The sequence below is a fragment of the Danio rerio genome, chromosome 20, assembly GCF_052040795.2.
Source record: "Danio rerio strain M-AB ecotype USA chromosome 20, GRCz13ab, whole genome shotgun sequence".
Taxonomy (NCBI): Eukaryota; Metazoa; Chordata; class Actinopteri; order Cypriniformes; family Danionidae; genus Danio; species Danio rerio.
Window position 1 is genome coordinate 23,844,248 of NC_141040.1, and position 20,755 is coordinate 23,865,002.

The following is a 20,755-nucleotide window of genomic DNA, read 5'->3' on the forward strand; positions in this document are numbered from 1 at the left end:
GAAACTGGAGCACCTGGAAAAAACCCACGCGAACACGAGGAGAACATGCAAACTCCACACAGAAATGTCAACTGACCCAGCCGAGGCTTGAACCAGCGACCTTCTTGCTGTGAGGCGATAGCACAACCCATTTTGCCGCCACCCTTTATTTAGTGTGCCTTACTTAAATTATGCTAGCTTCAGAGTTTGCTATCGCACCAGTGGTCACTGGCCTCAAAGGAGATTGGCCACTGTACAAAGATGCAGGATGTACCCCTCTGGGACTTGTTATTTATACCCAGATCTTTATTTTTTCTTCATAATCTTATTAGCACAGCTTATTGGAGAAGGCCTTTGGTCAACATGGTGAGGTGGATATTAACAATCCCATAGTGTCAACACCACGACACCCACAAAAGTGAACGTCTCAGGATTATCCATGACATTTAAAAAAGAATCTAATATCTGACGAGATCTGACAAAACTTGATTGTTCCTCCAGATGACATTTCACATGTAAACATTTGACATATATTCAATACATATGTGGTTCCTTCAAAATGAATCTGTTTTTCGGTGCTAATGAAACTACCACAAGCCAGAAATAACAGTACTCGAGATTAGATTTCTTACCTCTGGTGGTCTCATCTTCTATGGGCTGCTTGAAGACAGTGATATCCTTGAAAGTGCAGAGGAACAGGACCACCTTATCATTCTCGTTCCTGATGGGGGCCACCTGCATATGGAGCCATACAGGTGTTCCTGACAGCACCGCATGGAGGCAGAGAAAGGGATGGGCGGGATGAAAGGAAAGTATGAAAAGTGGTACGTGAAAAGAAGCAAAATTGAGGGTTTAAAAGAAGTCATGACCAGGCAGATAAAAGACATGGATGGAAATGATGAGAAAAGTGAGGCAAAGTGAAAGTGACAGAGAGGTTAAAGGAAGGCAAGCAGAGGAATGAGTAATGATGAGAAGATGGTGGTGAATAAAGATTGCAGGAGAAAGGTAGGAATTGGGAAATAAAGAGGACAGGAAAATCATTGAGACCAAGGTCCTTGGTTAACAGCTATGAGAAATGTACAGTGTAACCCATGTACCCAATGGGTCATTACATTTGAGCTTAACAGGACAATGTTATCTTATAGAGGCAACATGGGGAGATTTATATATATATATATATATATAGACGCTACATTCATAAAGTTCAAGAGAAGAGACAATGCAATTGTGCCCTGAAATGCAAGATACCTTGAAACTACAAGATACCTTGATACCGTGAAAATTATCAAATTACATAGCAGTTCCCAAATAAACAGGCTAGAAAGACAAAACATCCTGTGAGCATCAGTATTGTGGGCGAAAATGCCTTGGAGAACGGCCAGACTGCTCAGAGCTGACAGAAAGGGAAAAGTAACTCAAATAAGCTCTTGCTACAACCACGGCCTGCTGAGTCTCTGAACTCACAACACTTCGAACTTTGATGCAGATGAGTTACAGAAACAGAACCGCACACTGGTGACAAAAATAGCAAACATTTGAGCAGTATGGGTAGAATTTAGTGAAAACAACATGAAAATAATCTCACATGGCCGGTGAGATTTGGACTTTTTAGCAAATGAACATTAGTTAAACTATTGAGTATGTTTGCTGACCATGTCTATCCATTTAATCAGTGACTCTGGAGGCAGCGTTGGGGCATGAATGCACCTTCTAAAATAATTTCAGACAGATGACTGAGACAGCATAATGTTTTAATCATGTATGACTATTAACAGAGAGCTTTACTGATAACTAAGGAATCATTTGCTTACTACAACACTAACTTTTATCTAGAAATGCCAGTGTAATACGTTGACCAAACATGTACATTTATTCATTCATTCATTCATTTTCTTTTCGGCTTAGTCCCTTCATTAACCTGCGGTTGCCACAGTGGAATGAACCACCAACTTATCCTGGATGCCCTTCCAGCTGCAACCTATCACTGGAAAACATTCAATTACACTCATTCACACACATACATTACGGACAATTTAGCTTACCAAATTCATCTATAGCGCATGTTTTTGGACTTGTGGGGGAAACTGGAGCACCCGGAGGAACACGGAGAGAACATGCAACCTCCATATAGAAATGCCAACTGGCCCAGCCGGGGCTCGAACCAGCGATCTTCTTGCTTTAAGGCGATTGTGCTACCAATTGCGCCTTTGTGTGGCCCAAAATACATTTAAACATACTCAAGCTGTTCTTCAAGATACCATGTTTAATTTTTTTAATTAAAGATGCGGTATGTAAGTTTGACACCCAGTGGTTGAATTAGGATTGCATTCCTGGAACAAAATAACGCAAGTGCAGGTGGCCAGATTGAGCAACAGGAGTAAGTCTGACGGTCGACCCCAAAGGCTGATTTAAACCATGTTCTAAATAAAAGCAATGATGTAATAGAAAGAATATTTTCATATTAAAAGGAGTTTTTGTTGTAACCAACACCCTAAATTGATATATTAGAAACAGCTTCTATTTCTTGCAGCTAAACAACAGTTTAAACTTACGGTGCTGTTCACATAGGTACACCTCATGTGCTTTATTCAGGGTTAACATATCAAATTTACATTTCAAAACTGCCTAAATTTGTCAACCCGGCAATGCCATTTTTTACCCGCACAATCAAATTCAAAACCGCCCAATTTGGCAACACTGCCCAGGGTGCTGAAATATAATTGGCTAAACTGTCATTGGGTGGATTAAAGGAACTAAAACAAAGACAGTGTTCCAGTATGGAAAATACATTTCCAAAGCAGAATATCTGACTTCAGCATTGTTTTTCATATAAACAAGAATGTTCACTTAGCATGTTTCTTAAATATCTGCAAACATATTATAGTATTTTTATGCCTTAGAAGAGTCAAAAACATACAGCACCTTTAACTCTCAGAAATGGTATGCATGGCATTATGAGATGCACATCTGAACCTCCAAAGAATGGAAGTAAAGCAGAATTTGGATTCGGACTTGCCTTGACACCTTTGGAATGCTGCCTCCAAAGAATAGACTCAAAGTGTACCCATATTTAAACGATTTTTTAAGCAGAATAAAATTAGCCAAATAAAATTATCACTTTTATTTTATAAACTTGACCCAAGAAAGTATTAATATTATTAATGAGTTAAGAGTGTTTTGTCATAAAGCATTGAGTTATGAGTAGGCCCACATGGAATCTGCACGCACAGAAATATGCAGATTTCTGCAGATTTTTGGCCCATCATTAAGTCTATTTACTTGTGTAAATGTGTGTGAATTCATATATATTCTGTATTTTTATTATTTTCAGTGTTATTTTTCACTAATTTAAAAAAAAAATTCCTATGGTTTATTTACAATACAATTTGTAAAGTAATATAGAGATATCATATAAGAGACTTGCTTTGTTTAGCAATTAATTGGATCTAATAGGATTTGCATTGTAAACATTAAATAAAAATGTAAAAAGTATAATTTTTTCATACTTTTCATATTTAAAGTTTTTAGTTACGATCCTCCCAAAATTATTCAGCATAAATTTGCAGATTTGTTACAAAATTCTGCATAGAAATAGCAAAAACTGTCAAAAGATTCCGTCTGGCCCTAGTAATGAAGAATTTAAAGTGTCAGAACAAACATGAAACACTTGCCATCAGCGTCGTCATTAGGTCTGGACAATAGTGAAATAACTGAGTTGTCATCTGAGCTTGTGCAGCTGCTCTGGAGAATCTGCAATGGCTGAAGCAGGCAGCTGCTCTTCAATCACTTTTACAGTACTTTTGGCTGCGTGGTTTTTTTTTGTTTTTTTTTTGGTCTGATTTCCATGTACTTATTTGCATCAAATCAAACTTTTTAATGTTGTGATTATCCTTGTTGCTGGTTTGTTTGGTTTAATTAAGACTTTTTGCAATCACTATGGGAAAAAAATGAATAGGAAAAATACTGAAAATGTGAGCAGGCAAAGGATAATGCAGATCAATGTTTAAAATTAGCCAGCAAATTTACAGTATAATTGAGACCTGTGATCTGCTTAAACATCCCAGCAGGCACCCTGATCTAAAATAAAACATCATAAACCTCATTTAAAAAAAGCTACGGCACGTAAAAAATGCTATTTGATTTGATGCCAAAGCCTTGATGTCCAGTTGACCAACACAATGAAAACAAAAAAGTTTTATAATATAAGAAACGTTTGATTACAGATTACAAATTTACACTGGATTTATTTGTATCCCTAGAATGCATGTAAACTACTTTCATGGCAAAATGACAGCAAATTGACATCTAACATTGGCATCATAAAACCTACCAATATCGATTAAAGGATTGATTATTGATCTTTTTATTGTTTTTTGACACTAGTGTAGATATTAATTTAATGTCATTTTGACATCAATACTGAGAAGCCTTTTCTTTTGTTTGTTCATTTGTTTGCTTGCTGGTTTATGTTATATCTGGCACATGTAAATGTGTATGTACATGTTAAAATACAATAAAAAGGAAATAGGAAGAACTAACATTTTTGTAAAGTGCGATCAAAAAATTCAATAAGTCAGAATTATTACCCCCCTTAGATTTTTTTTTTTTTTCCAAATAATGTGTAACAGAGCAAGGGAATTTTGACAGTATGTCTGATAATATTTTTTCTTCTGTAGAAAGTCTTATTTGTTTTATTTCAGCTAGAATAAAAGCAGTTTTTAATTTTTTTTAAACACCATTTTAAGAACAAAATTATTTGCCCCTTTAAGCTATATTATTTTTCTACAGAACAAACCATCATCATACAATAAATTGCCTTATTATACTAACCTGCTTAGTTACCCTAATTAACCTAGTTGCCGACAGGTAGCTCACTGCAACTTTCGCATGGTCGCCCACTGAAGCTGAGCAGGGCTACGTCCGCTCAGTATCTGGAGACCACATGGTAAAACTAGCTAGAGGTGGTGTATGTGAGACAAGCAAGTGGCGCTCAAACTGTGGGATGTCCTTCGAAAAAGAGTAGGGATTTAACCCCAGCATCCTAGCACATTTTGCCCACTGACCTCTGTCAATTATGACCTTCTAACCATCCTCATATCATAATTGGCTTCATCACTCTGTCTCTCCTTCACCAATCAGCTGGTGTGTGGTGTGCGGTCAGGCTGCCCATCCCGTCATCCAGGTGGATGCTGCACACTGGTGGTGGATGAGGAGTTTCCCCCAATGTGTGAAGCACTTTACACATTGCCCAGAAAAGCGCTATATAAATGTAAGGAATTTTTATTATTAATATTATTATTAGTTAAGCGTTTAATTGTCTCTTTAAGCTGTATAGAAGTGTCTTGAAAAATATCTAGTAAAATATTTTTTGCTGTCATCATGGTGAAGATAAAATAAATCAGTTATTAGAAATGAGTTATTAAAACTATTATGTTAAGAAATGTGTTGAAAAAATTTGCTCTTCGTTAAACAGAAATTGGGGAAAAAATAAACAGGGAGGCTAATAATTCTGACTTCAACTGTACAGCATATAAAAAAGGTTGTCAATTGACATTAAATTAAAAATAAATGTATTTTTTGACATGCATTTTGATGTCATTTTAACATAAAGGTGCCTACTGGGATGTAACTGAACTTATATATGCACAAAATAAAAACAAGTCATTTTCCCTCATTTCAGGAATGCAGCTTCTCACATAGAGCACAATTGCATCTCTTCACGTTCACTTTTCTGCCAGATGCAGCAGGCACAACAATCCCAGCAGAAATACTCACTGTTCTTCTTATAGAGCAGCACTTCAAAGCAATTGGACTCATAGTTATCAAAGGTCTGTCTGACTTTGTCTATTGTCTTCTTGTCTGTCAGCTCGCCGTACATGAAACTGCAAAGGGGACAGAGAGACAAAAGAATAATAAAAAAAGGTTATGAGAAACGAGTGATGAAAATGAGTGAGACAAAGAGAGCAGAAAAAGACAGTAAGGAGAGCCGCGCATCGCACCTGTGTGGCACACACATCCGCCCAGTCAACTCTACCTTGTCTTTCACTGTCAATTAATAGACGGAGTGTGCACAAGGAGGAGTGGCTGATGACACAAGCTGTCAGTTACTGTAGCCGCTCTATTGAACTTGTGGAGGCTGGACAAACAGTACGCACTGAGCCACAGTTCCGACCAGATCTAGCCTTAATGTTACGTAAAAGGTGTATTAAAGGGATAGCTTGCCAAAATAAGATATAAATGAAATTTACTCATCCTCAAGTGATTCCAAACCTGTTAGAGTTCCTTTCGGTAACACTTTATAATAACTACACACTATAAATCATTTATTAAGCATTAGCAAATAGTGAATTCATTATCTGTTAAGCATTAACTCTACATTAATAATTGTTAGTAAGCAGTTTATAACTGCAGCTACAAATGCTCTATTCTTGACTTATGAACACCAATATATTGTGTTTAATAATTGTACTTTCATACTTGGTTAATGATTTATTTTTCATTACTAAATTAAGTATTGCATTATTTACAAACCATTTGTATTTAAGAGTAGCTGAGGGTTTTTAGGATCATTGAGAATGAGTTAGTAAATGACTAATAAACTATTGAAATCAACATTTATATATCTTATCAACCAAGCATATCGTAATGGTTACAATGTATGTTAATAAAATGCTTTATTAACTCATCTTCATCTAGTTTTATTACCTAATCTAAAGTGAGGACTATTTATGCTTTATAAATCCCTTATAAACAACAAATAAAAGCTCAGTTAAATTCTAAACAGGAAAAATGATGTTATTCATTCCTATTCATTTAAAGATACACAAATGAAACTGTACTTTAAATAAAAAATAAATCTTTGCAACCTTACATAAAATAAAATCGTTATAGAGTTTAAACATGACATCTTACTATATATTGTTACATTATTATATTGTTGTTGTTTTATCCAGTTTTATGTCGTATTTGACACTCCTGTTATTCAGCAATGTTTAAACTTTACAGTAATTTTACTTTTTAAATAAGATCGCAAGGATTGTTGTTCATTTGATTCTGAGCCTTTATTTGTCATTTATAAGGGATTTATAAAGCATAAATAGTCTTTACTTTAGATTAGGTCACAAAACTGCATGAATTTGAGTTAATAAAGCATTTATTAACATATTAGTTAACTATTAGTATATGCCTGAATAATAAGATATATAAATGTTGATTTCAATAGTTTATTAATCATTTACTAACTCATTCTGAATGATCCTAAAACCCCTCAGCTACTCTTAAATACAACTGGTTTGTAAATAATGCAATACTTAATTTAGTAATGAAAAATAAATCATTAGCAAAGTATGAAATTACAATTGTTAAGCACAATATATAGGTGCTAGTAGGTCAAGAATAGAGCATTTGTAGCTGCAGTTATAAACTGCTTACTAACATTTATTAATTAATTATTCTTTCTTCTGTTGAACACAATGAACATATTAAAGGTAAGCCTGTTGATAACTGAAATGAAAGTATGAAAATCAGTGGATACCAGTTTGCAGCATTATTAAAAATAACTTCTTTTGTGCTAAAAATATGAAAGAAATATAGTTTGTATATGGTTCCACTAAGTAAGATCATTAGTTTTTTTTTTTAATTAACATCTTATCATTGTTAAGCTGATGATTTGCAATTGTATTTTAGCCCTGACAGACCGCAGGATTTTTTAGTCTTACCAAATGGATGTCTGACAACTTTTTGCAACTTAATCCTAATAAAACTGAAGTGTTTGATTATTGATAGAGCTACCCCTAAAATTACTCATATTTAATAGAACTAATATAATATAATGATTTAATAATATTTTTAATAAAGCTCTAAGTTTTAACAGCTCTATGTTTTAGCAAGATTGTGAAGATTATAAAGAAGAGATATTTGTTGATGCCTTTATCTCTTCACAGTTGGATTTTTGTAATGTTCTGCACACTTGTTTGAACAAATCATCTATGGAGAGCTTACAAGTTGTGCTGAATGCAGCTGCAAGGCTTTTAACCAAACACTAGCAGGAGGTCAAACGTTACTCCTGTGCTTAAAGCCCTTCATTGGTTTCCCATTAATTCAAGAGTACATTTTAAAATTCCAGGTATTTTTATATCCAAGAACTTTTACATGCACTCTCCTATGGCTGTTGAGGTCCTTTGAGGTCTTCTGACCAAGACTGTTTAGCTATTCCTAGAACACGTCTTAAGACAAGAGTTGACCGTGCCTGCTGTGTTGTGGCTCCAAGGCTCTGGAACTTTCTTTTTTAACAACTATGGGACACATCTTTTTGGACAAATAAAAAATGGTTGGCTGTTAATACACTTCAGTGGTATTTGCAAACGGAATTTAACTTGTTTTGATTTTTGTTGTCTGTTTACTGTAAAGCATTTTGTGACAGGAGTGAGGCCAGAAATGTAAAAATGGGGGGACCTTGGTAAAATAGGGTGGACCTCAGGGCCTACTCATAAACTGAGTCTATAATAACTAGTAGGGCAGTGGATTAATCGAATCGCAATTGCGATTTAAAACTAAGCGATTAGCTAATCGCAAGGGACTGTTATATGAAATATATTTATATTATTGAATTAATTTAATTAATTTCCCCTGCCCAGAGCAAATGCGTGACTGCCATCTATGTGTGATGGACCAACGCTATCTCACAGCAATTCATAACTTTTGATTTAGTGGCTAATTCATATGAATTAGTACGATTTGCTCATCACCCAATGACGGTTGGGGTTAGGGGTGGGGTTGGGTGCCACACCTCCTTTTTAAAATTTTACATTTTCGTACAACTGAACTTGTACGAATTCGTACGAATTAGCCACTAAACTGACAAAACGTAAAATATTTACGTTTCCTTGTGAGATCAGGCTAGAAAGACTTACTAGCCAATTGAGTGAGCACAACTGAGTTATGAGTATCTCACAAAAAAGTCAATTGAAAGTATTTCCAGTGACAATCTAGTAACAAACAGCAGCAAAGTACAATTTCAGAGTTGTTTCAGCCATGTTAGTTTTGCTGAGTGTTCTGTGTTTTTATAAATATTATTATTTAGTTTTTACAATAAGCTACATTATCTCCCGGATTTAAGTTTAACTTGTTTACAGAAAAGCAAGGTCATTTTATTTGTGCTTACTGTTTGCGCTAGAGAAAAATGAGTGCTTAATTTCTGATTATTTAAAAATACATTTGAATTAATGCTTAAGTAAATTAATATCTGGCGGTTCATTCCGCTGTGGCAGTCCCTGATTAATAAAAAAACTAAGCCGAAAAAAAAAATGAATGAATGAAATTAATATCTTTTCAGTTCTTTTTTAACTAACACTCACTGCATTAAAGCAGTAAGAAGCCACGATACAGATTATTGAGCTAAAGCTTGACTACAAAATTAAATCGCACATTAAATCCAAAATCGCAATATTTGTCAAAAAAAATCATTAATAAATAAAAAAATAAATAAATAAATCACATTTGTGATCATTAGTGTTTTGCATTTAAAGCGTTTAATGGGAAAAGGTGCGTCATCCATATTTTTTACAGTTAATAATTGTGACCTAAACTAAAGTGTTACCATATTTTCTCTATTTGAGAAACAAAATCAAATATTAAGTCCTGTTTTATTAAAATAAAGTACAAATTGAGAGATAAAACCTCAAAGAAAAAAACAGTTCTTTAATTATGTTCTTAAGCAACTCATTTAAGTTGGATATTATATTTAGATATATTTATATGAACAATATTTAGAAAATAATTGGAAAGCAAGACAAAACTGAGTAAGAAAATTACTTTTTAGAGGTGAGTACCACTTGAAAATGTGAAAATGTTTTGTTCAATAATATGTATATTAATATATTGCAAAAAAAACAACAACATTAAACTATATTTTTACTACAATGTTAGAATGTAAAAGTGGTCAGTCCTTTTAGTCTTTTTTTAATCTGTTGTCTGTTGCATTCTTGAGTCCTTATAATTTCAGCACTTTACTACAATAAGGACTGGGAGATTTTACAACCTCTTTAGCGCTGCACTGAATCCCCCAGTTTCCTCTTAAAGATGGTGTTTGTTTTTGGATCTTATTATCACTTCAGCTTCCATACAACCAAAAACAGAGGTAATTATAGGGCAGCTGAGTTTTGTGGCTGTGAGCTTCTTGGAGATTTTTTCGTATCAAATCCTCACCCTTATTGCTTTAGCTGACAAAGGCTTGTGCCAGCTCTGCGTCCAAAATTCCCCTTGAATCTTGAGTCAATCTGGAGTCATATCACAGTTTGTAGGCAGATCCATATCGCCGCATGTAGGTAGAGCCAAATCACTGTAGTTGGTCTTTCTATTTCTGCTCTGATGATTGGCACCTTACTGAGCGTATTTAGCGCTAACAAGGTGTTCAGTGATGGCTCAGGAGAAATGCGCTCTCGGAGTGGCTAAAGAGCGCAGGCAGATTTACTATGGCTTAACGCAGCTGAAGTGATGTGAGAAGTGTGCTTTAGCGGCATTGCTAGCTCAAGCAGAGTGAGAAAATCACACTTCGGTTCTTAACACTTTAACAAATCATTAGAGAAACATCCGCATTCTGATCAGTGCAGCTAGCAGAAATAGCAGCTAGTCCCATATGGTACAATATTTTTTTTTCTAAAATATATATCTAAATATTATTTATATATAAATATTTTTTAATTGTGAGGCTCAAAAAAATACATTTTAAAAACTTAAAATATATTTCATTTAAAAAAATCACTATTTTTTATCTTTTTTTTATGATTTTTAATGCATTCAAAAATGTATTTTTAACTAGCTTTCTTTGTTTAAACATTTTAGATATTAAATAAAGAATCTAACAATGTTATGTTAATTTATTTTAATAATTTTTTTTGTTAATGGTATTTTAAATGTAATAATTAGACAGAAAATGGCCATTTTTTTTTCCATAGAGAAGTGACTTGCCTAATGGGCTCTAGCTCAGCTAGTGTTTTTCAGCCAATGATAAACTTCCGGTGAAAACTTAATGTGACTATTTTCAATTCAACAAGGTTGCTTTTGACAGCATCAATGTTGTAATGTTATCAAAATGCATTCAGTTAAATAGATTTAAGCATTCATTAAGTTGTTTAAGCATAAAACGAGATGAAAGACCGTGTAATCGCTAGAGCCGTCATTAGTAACAGGCTAGCACAGAAACTCCATTGGAAATACTGAGGTAAAATAAATTGTCATATTGTAAAGAGCCCCTTTTATGCATTTAAAAAGGTCATATTTTGGTTTTGCGTGTCTCCAACAAAAGACTGATATGCATGCAGGGTCAAAAAACACTTTCATTGCCTTGTAAAATGCATTTATTTTTACCCAATTATCCCAGCGACTCCCATATGAATTGTTCAGCGATTAATGTGTTCCCAAACCCCTCCTTAGCGCGATGCTAATCTGTGCTGATTGGTCCGATGACCCAGTCTGTTGTGATTAGTCGACTGCATTCAGCGCGAGACAGAGAAAAATGCCCACTATTAACATTGTTGAAGTAGTCAGAGTGCTGAGTGTGTGTAAACCCAATGCAGGAGTGCATTAAAGTATTGCCATTAAACAGCAGCATTTTGCTCTATTCCTAACCATAAATTAAAACAACGACACACATTCAGTATTAATCCACACGGTGGCAAAAGCTGAACTACACTTTTGCTTGACTGACACGTGTGTGAGAGAAACAGCAGACGGTGGCCATAGCAATGACAAATGGCAGAGGATCGCGAGCTCACAAATGCATTTAAATCCATAAAGAAAGTGGCACGCACCGTGTTTTCAACATGGCTTTAGGCATGATATTTGAATATAAAAAGTTAACCAGATACAGTACAAGCCACGTGGAGCGATTACAAGTAACAAAACACAATTAAATATATATTTTGCAAGCTAGAGAAAACAAGGAAGCAACCATTTTAATTGCACTTACACTTGTGAAATTAAGGAAGAAACATGAACTATGTACGGTTAAGTTCCTGTCAAGTTCTGACAAAGTCCCATACATCAATAGTCTTTTCTTATCCTTCTTTTAACAAATGGCCCACAAATTTCCTGTTGCAAGGTAGGTTATAGCATAAAACACCAGAATGTTCACTTATTAATGTTCACTCATCTTCGTGTCGGCACTCTGCTAGCATCTGAAGGTAAGGCGCATTCACGTTTTACCAGATACGGCACTTCATATTTAATATTGATTCGTATTGACGTCAATATAAACAGGTGAAAGATTCAGACAAACAGCAAATCATTTAAATGACTCGAATCTTTTATTTTAAAAAATCTATATTTTTTTAAGGTGCACTTTCAGATTTAAACCTCAGCTGAATGTTTTCATTTACTTACAGCTGTGTTATACACTGCATGGAAGGTCATTTTCAAAAACCCATAACAGGAGCTCTTTAAAGACATGACGGGGAAAACGGAATTTAATGCAGTTCTTCCTGTCGGATCTGAAACCCACTTTATATCGTATATCTATCAGGTAGTAAAGAAATCAGATCTTAAATGTGGCAATTTTGTAATGGAAAGACTGGAAACCCTGGGGCTGGCTGAAAATTAAAAGTCTGTGTGCATATACACATTAAGTCAGAATTATTAGTCCCCCTGAAATATTAGCCCCTCTGTTAATTTTTTCCCCAATTTCTGCTTTAACGGAGTGAAGTTTTTTTTCAACACATTTCTAAACATAATAGTATTAATAACTCATTAATAACTGATTTATTTTATCTTTGCCATGATGACAGTGATTAATATTTTCCTAGATATTTTTATAAGACACTTCTATACAGCTTAAAGTGACATTTAAAGGCTTAACTAGGTTAATTAGGTTAACTAGGCAGGTTAGGGTAATAAAATTATTGTATAATGACAGTTTGTTCTGTAGACTATTGAAAAAAAGAATTAGCCTAGAGGGGCTAATAATTTTGATTGAAAAATGTTTTTTTCAAAATTAAAAGCTTATTTTTTCTAGCCGTATAAATCAAATAAGACTTTCTCCAGAAAAAATATTATCAGACATACTGTAAAAATTTCCTTACTCTGTTAAACATCATTCACACAAAGGGGGGTTACTAATTCTGACTTCAACTGTACCTTATTACTTGCCTAGTTAATCTAATAAACCCAGTTAAACCTTTAAACTGTAGTTAAACAGAATATTTGTCTCTTGCAAAAAAAAATTAGGCAAATGTTAATAAAATACTGTCATCACAACAAAGACAACATAGATTTGTAATTATAAATCAGTACACAGTAAACAGTACTTAGGAAATATTTTTAAAAGAAAGAAAATGTCATATAATGAATATATAAACTGTATTTATTTTTAGATATGTTTTCCCAAACAGGAGAACTCACTTGAGGGAAAAAAAATCTAACTCTGTCTTTCCTCTCCTTCTCATTCTGCCTTGCATCAGTTTTTAGATTAGATTCAGCTGCAGCTATTCAAGCATAATCCCTCTGGAAAAGCTTGTGATGCTTCCTTTCCGCATCCAAAGTAATGCAATTCTGTGAAAACACATGATTTAGTTATGATACGCACTAATGCATTTTTTGGATCCAGCATGACTTTGCTTGAGAAGTTGTGATTATCCATTTGTCTCACATCACTGTCTGCCATTGAGTGCAAAATAAGTCTAGGTGTGAACAAAGAAACAGGAGAGACACTGACCTGCATGTGCTGCTCTTCTGCATGACCTCTGCCCTGTGGTAACCAGAGAGCTTGCAGAATCCGTCATTACTGTAAACTATAGGCCACTCCACGATCTGCGCATTCCCCAGCAAAAAACTGTTCTCTGCAATCAAAGACAAGAGATGGACACATTTATTTATGTAAAAAAACTTTTATATATTGTATTTTAGTAAAGATTTTCCACTATTGTGTTGTACTGTTCGGCATGGCATGATTCTAGACATGGTTGGACAGGGTGACCATGTTTCAGTTTTGCAAAAAAGAGGGTATTTAATGTAGGGCTGTGCGATTAATCGAAATCGAATAGCAGTTTGAAAGGTTTCGATTAGTTAAATCGCAAGAGGCTGCAGTATGAATCATATGTATGTTTTAATTTCCCCTGCCCAGAGCAAATGTGTGATTGTCATCTGTGTGTGACTGTCTTACTAGCCAAATGAGTAAGCGCACTTTCGTTCTACCCAATCAGAATTTCGTTCTGCCCAACAACAGAACTACAGTATGTGGAACGCCCACAAAAAAGAAAACAAACAGAAAAGTGTGGACAAGTGGGATAATGGCATCTGCTGCTTCAGAAGCATTAATAGATAATTGAATATATATATAAAAAAACAGCACTGGTAATATTAGAATATTTTGCTATATTCAAAGTCACAGACACCAAACAAAAACAGGTCATTTTTAAGAGCTGTCGCAAAATTGTTGCTATGGCTTGCTGAATATTGAGTTAAAGCTTGACTACAAAATTAAATCACAATTAGATGTTTCCCCCAAATCGCACAGCCCTAGTTTAATATTTAGCAAAAAGAATAATTTGCATGTAACATCTTGGGTTACAATAACAATGGGTAACATTTGGTGCCATGACCCGGATAGGAGTGTAAATTAGGGGAGTAACAAAGGCCAGCAGGGAAATTTGGGAGTCAAAATATTGTGTACAAGAACAGATGTAAAAAAAATATATATATATAATAATTAAAACTCCTCCAACATACTATCAATTTATGTGAGGAAAAAAATTTAACTACGTAGGTCATTAGATAGAGATATTGTGTACGTTGGTAAGGCAACCACTTGCTTGTCTGTTTTGTTTTTTATTTATCTATTTAAAAAGCTTATTAAACCTGAGATACAACATGAAAGACGACAATACAACACTTATTATCACAATCATCAGCACTTTTAATAGTTTATTTGACAGACTTATAATATGCTGTTGTTCTATTGGAGTATTCATTCCAAAATGGCCGCCCTCTAGTGGCTGTTTCCCAAATTACACTAGAGTGTCACCTCTTGGTCATTCTAAGCTCTTTGACCGCTCTTAGAATAATCAGGTATGGTTCCAATTGTGTTTCTGCGCGAGACTGGAATGGCGCAGTGACATTACAGTACAAACTGTTCTCAGCCTGAAACTCTAGGCATGACTAGACAGGGTGACCATAATTCATTTAGCAAGAAAGAGAGTGTTTAATGTTTAGTAAAAAAAAATTGCATATAACATCTTAGGTTACATTAACTAGAGGATGCATTTGGTGCCGTGACCCGGATGGGAGTGCAGTTTAGGGGTGTGGGAGTAAGTGAGGCCAGCAGGGGGATTTGGAAGGCAAATTACACACACAAAAAATTATGTTTGCTGTTTTTTTCAAACTACTTCTTTAAAATAAATGAAAAACAACCCAATTATTGAGTGTTTTTGCTAAAACTTACTTGTTTTATGATCAATCCACTTAAATTTATAAAATATAGCATGTTTACTCATTTCCTTCATGTTGTCCCAACACAAAACAATTGTGTGGATCCCAGCATCTTTTTCAGCATGTGCAAAAACTGAGGTAAATTAAATAAGCAAATAAATATTTATTTAATACATACATACATACATACATACATACATACATACATACATACATACTAGGACTGCACAATATTGGAAAAAAATTATATTGCAATATGAACACAATTTTACCAGATGACTTAACCCTATTTGGTGAGTCATTCATTCATTGATCGGGATGATTTTGTAGGGGAGTGAATCATGTATAGGTTTATATATTATTTTATATTATGTATATATACAATAAACAAACTACAGTCATAAATAAACAGTCAATAAATAAAATGGGGCAAAGATTAAGTTACATAATGTGTGGTTTTCTGGGGAGTTTAACAGTATTCAGGTAAAATAATTGAATAATTAAATGTAAAATAACAGTGAATAGGTCTTCATCATTTAAAAAATTTATTAAAAATAATCTTTATCACTTGCAAACCATACAATTTCTTATGCCTGAATTCTTTAAATTATTTTAAAATGCTGACACAGTTACAGGAATTAATAAAAACACATATAAATGACAAACTTTCAATATATTATGGTTCAGTTCTACAGTGACTCCACAAATGTTGTGTGTTTTACCCTGTGGGTTCTGGTCAACTATAATCCCAACTCAACACGGCATATCTTGCGATGTGACTATTGTGTATTAATACATTGTGATATCAATGCTGAAACGACAAATTGCGCAGCTCTAATACATACATACAGTATGTACATGCAAAGAAAAAACAAACAAATAGCTCCAATATACTGTATACACTTTTAAAAATGTTTTTAAAATGTATTTAATTTGTGACAGTAATATAAAGAAATGTGTGCTAAATGCGTGATAAAAAAAGTTTGTGATCTTAAAATGAAAGATGAATAAGGCAAACGTAATCCCGGGAAGGGTCATTTACTGCATACTTCATTAAAAAAGGAGAAACTGTCCATTTTGCTAAAATGCATAAAGCATGAAACCCACAGCAACACACAGATGTGGTGTTTGTTAACAACGGCTTCAAACACGGGTGGAGAGTCAACCATCTAGTTTATAATTAGTTACTTGTGTAGATGTTTTCCTGAAAGCTCTAAGAGGCATAATTTATAAGAACAAATAGAACTGCTTAGGGCAAAAAGTGTATAACAGGCTAGCCTGACCCTGCCGGTAGACGCTGTAACTACATCAAATGGCTGCAAAAAAAAAAAAAAGAAAGAAAGAAAAAAATTTAAGAGGCATCTTTATAATTGATGTTATTCAGAATTTTTTCAAAAAACATTTTTGTATTTTAAAAGTCAAGTTCCACCCAGTACATATACACAACTGTTATAGAGACTCAGACAGATTTAAACAATAGTACACATAATCATACATATAACTTATTCTATCCAAAATATTGCTTTAAAATTGCTTAGTATTTAACTGTTTTCACTGTTAACAGACTACAAAATAAAGCATTAAAATAAATATAAATTGAAACAGAGCATTGAGATGAATCCCCTGACGTCTGCAAACTCTTTCTCACTCACAGACTTCCCTTTCAGAGCCAACTTGTTCAAAATTTAAATGAGACTGAAATTTCAGCTCCCACTTTAGACTCTATTTGTGGAACCCCCCGTAACGGGTTCATTCTTTCTTTTGGCAAATTGAATTGCAGTGCAGTGTTGACATGAGTGTAATTGACACGCGGTGGTCCAGCAGTAGCAGGTGGGTTAAAGACCTGAACATTGTTCCTGTGAGACTGAGCCATTAAAGAGACTAAGTCATCCTCTCTAGTCTTCATTAGTGTTTCAGTGAGCTGACTCCAGTCCAGCCATCCGACGCAGGTATAAAAATAGCCCGGCGAAGAGGATATTACAGCACCGGAAAACAAATCAGGTCACAAAATGTTCTAGAAATGTCTGTGACAATTGAAATCCCCCCCACACACACACAACATCATCTTCGCTTGAATTAATTTTGCTGCTTGTTCAAATTACTTGTTTAAAATGAGCTGAAATAATACAATTCCTGACAATTTTTTGACAATTAATTAAATTTTTTTATTAACTTTATCATTTTGGGTTGGCACAGTCGCCTCACAGCAAGAAGGTTGCTGTTTTGAGCCCCGGCTGAGTCAGTTGGCATTTCTGTGTGGAATTCGCATGTTCTCCCCGTGTTTGCATGGGTTTCCTCAGGGTGCTTTGGTTTCCACCACAATTCCAAAGCTGTGTGCTATAGGTGAATTGGGTAAGCTAAATTGTCCATAGTGTATGTGTGTGAATAAGTGTGTATGGGTGTTTGCCAGTGATGGGTTGCAGCTGGAAGGGCATCCGCTGCGTAAAACAGATGCTAGACAAGTTGAAGGTTCATTCTAAGCAGAAAAAAAAATGATTGAATGAATTGTGGGTTGGGAATAGTTTTGATTGATGGATGTGTTGGCGATACGTCTTAAGTTATGTTTTGAGACATGTTTGAGTTCACGTCTTCCATATTTTTGAGATTTTTATAAGTATCAGATAAGGTACGGTACAGTGGCCAAGAGAGCTCAAACGTTTATTTAGCTAAAAGATACTGTTAATGGTTGGTAATAATACCTTAAAATAAAGTGTGACCAAAAATTTACTTTTTTCCTCTGATTTCCAGCATCATTAATCCAGTCTTTAGTGTCACATGTCTCATGCTGATTTGCTGCTCATGAAACATTAAAGTTTTTGAACCATAAGCTGTGAGACTTATTTCAGTATGTTGATAAATTTCCAACAGAAACTGAATATTGAGTATGGGTATGCCCACACAGAAATCTGCAGATTTTAGCCCATTATTGAGTCTATTTGTATACTTGTGTAAATGTTTATTAATTAATATTTCAGATTAAGATATAAATTATTTTCAGTAATATTATTCACTAATATGGAAATGTTCATATGATTTATTTGCAATACAGTTTGTTCAGTAATATTTTCTGTCTTTTAGTAGATATATTATGAGATAGACTTGCTTTGTTTTCCAAATAATTTGATCTAATTGGATTTTGCATTGTAAACATTAAATAAATAAATATATATATATATATATATATATATATATATATATATATATATATATATATATATATATATATATATATATATATATATATATATATATATATTTTTTTTTTTTTTTTTTTTTTTTTTTTTTTTTTTTTTAAACATATTCCATTTTTAGTTATGATACTCCCAAAAATTCTTCCACATAAATCCACAGATTTTTTATAAACTTTTTACAAAAAAATGTCCTCATATTCTGTCTGGCCCTAAGTATGTGTCAGGGCTTTCTTTTTGCTCAACATTCACTCATAGCAAGCTAATGGTTAGAGGAATATTCGGTCAAACTGTTGTCAAAAGAGAGGGACTAATACTCTAAACACAGAAACAAATGGTCAGACTTTGATTAAAAAAACTAAATTTTAATGGATTAACTGTTCAATGAAAGAATACCAATATGCACTACTCTGTTAAAATAGTTGGGCTAAAAATCGCCCCAACATATAAACCAACTTTAGGTTATTATAGCACCTTTCTGGGTATTTTCATTACATTATTTAACCCAATGCATTGGGTTATTTCGATTAAATGTTTTTTTTTTTTTTTACTTTTTTTTTTCTATTGCTACTAGTACTACTATTAATTTTAAAATTATGGCTGTGTAAATAAATAACATACAGTTTTCAAAAATATTGAAAATGCTTATTACATTTTAGTTCCTGACACTTTTGTTAAAATAAATTAAGAATCACAAACAATGAAGGAAAAGAACAAAGTAGACAGTTATAAACTGTGCAAGCAGAAAAACATGTGTTGATGGAGCAGAATATGGAGCTCTGTGTGCTGTAGAGACTGTCCAGCAGCTGCAGCAGGCTTCACTTATTGTCCACAATGTACAATACATTTTAACCACATCTAAACGCGTCTAAAAGATGGTCCTCATAGTGAAATGGATCAAAAAAAAAAACATGACACGGAGAAGTAATTTAATAAAAGAAATAACAACAATATTGTTGCGTTATAGATTAAATAAACTTTATAACACAAAAACAACAATACGCACACATATTAATACAGCTGTTTTCTGTCAGTTAAACTAACTGAATGTTGAAACTCAAATTTTTAACCCAACTGGTTGAGTTATTAAATAAATAACCAAATAAAGGTTAAAAAATAACCCAACAAAGCACAACATATGTTTAACACAACCATTGGGTTAAATAAATAACTCAACATTTTTTAAAGTGTAGCAAAATGACTGGTCATAGATAGACCCTTTGTCCCTTCTCCTGGGTTTTCCTTGCAAACTAATCAGGAACAAGTAAGAACAACGACTCTTCTGCCTGTTAACTTTTGCTGCCAGGAAACACATTTTGATGTCATGGATCAATGATAAGCCCCCTTCCATTAAAGGATGGCATTCAATAACTAGAGAGATTATTCCCCTGGAATACCTAACATGTCTTAGCCACTCCACAACTGATGCATTTATTCGCACTTGGACACCATATCTAGACAGTATAAACCTTGCTTTATGTGACATTTTGAAACTCGGAATGACATAATGTCCGTATAGACATTCATTCATGTGTTTTCTGTTTTCATCAAACTTTTCACTCTTCCTGCCATATTGTAATGTTTGTAACATAAAAGCTTATGGCTTTGGCCATATGTATATTTTAGTATATGCAGTTATGTTTTGTGTCAGGCATTTTATGTTATGTTTGTATTTTTGTTTCGTGTATGTCTAAAAAGAAAAAAAACATAAAAATATGTTCTAAAAAAAAAGTGTAGCAAAATAAAAATCACACATTTTATAAATTGAAGAGTTCAGATGCAAAATCTGAACTATATTTATGTTAAGTTTTTTTCAAATTACAGGCAATGAAAATACTCTTTTGATCAACAAAAAAGTGAAATTACTAAACCTACTAACATGAGCCTGAGAAAAATGCTCATTTTAAAAGAAAAGTTTAGATGACATTTAGAGGTTTTTGCATCTGAACTCTTCAATTGTAAACTTGTAGTAAACCCAAACTTTTCACTGGTTGAGTGACATCATTCAAATGTGCTTTATAACAATGCAAAGTTACAGCAACGATTTGTTATTCTGTAGTACACAAGGCTTTTATACTGTGGAAACTCTAGGAGCATGCAGTCCACCCTGAGGACAAAAGAGAGAAAGAGAGGACGTGGCATTTGACACAGCCATTAAAAAAGGTGGC

At 33.9% G+C, this 20,755-nt stretch overlaps 1 protein-coding gene across 3 annotated transcripts in view; it reads right to left on the reverse strand.

Moving 5' to 3' along the window:
- The window catches only part of kcnh5a (potassium voltage-gated channel, subfamily H (eag-related), member 5a), a 227,759-nt gene that overhangs the window by 182,233 nt on the left and 24,771 nt on the right, over nt 1-20,755 (reverse strand). For all 3 annotated transcript variants that reach the window (XR_015517664.1, XM_087296997.1, NM_001276280.1), the window contains 3 exon segments: nt 13,688-13,811; nt 5,755-5,861; nt 612-740 (listed from right to left, as the gene is read on the reverse strand). Coding sequence is in view for 2 of the 3 variants with exons in the window: in XM_087296997.1 (XP_087153123.1) it covers nt 612-740; nt 5,755-5,861; nt 13,688-13,811 (360 nt within the window). In the remaining variant the exon portion in view is untranslated.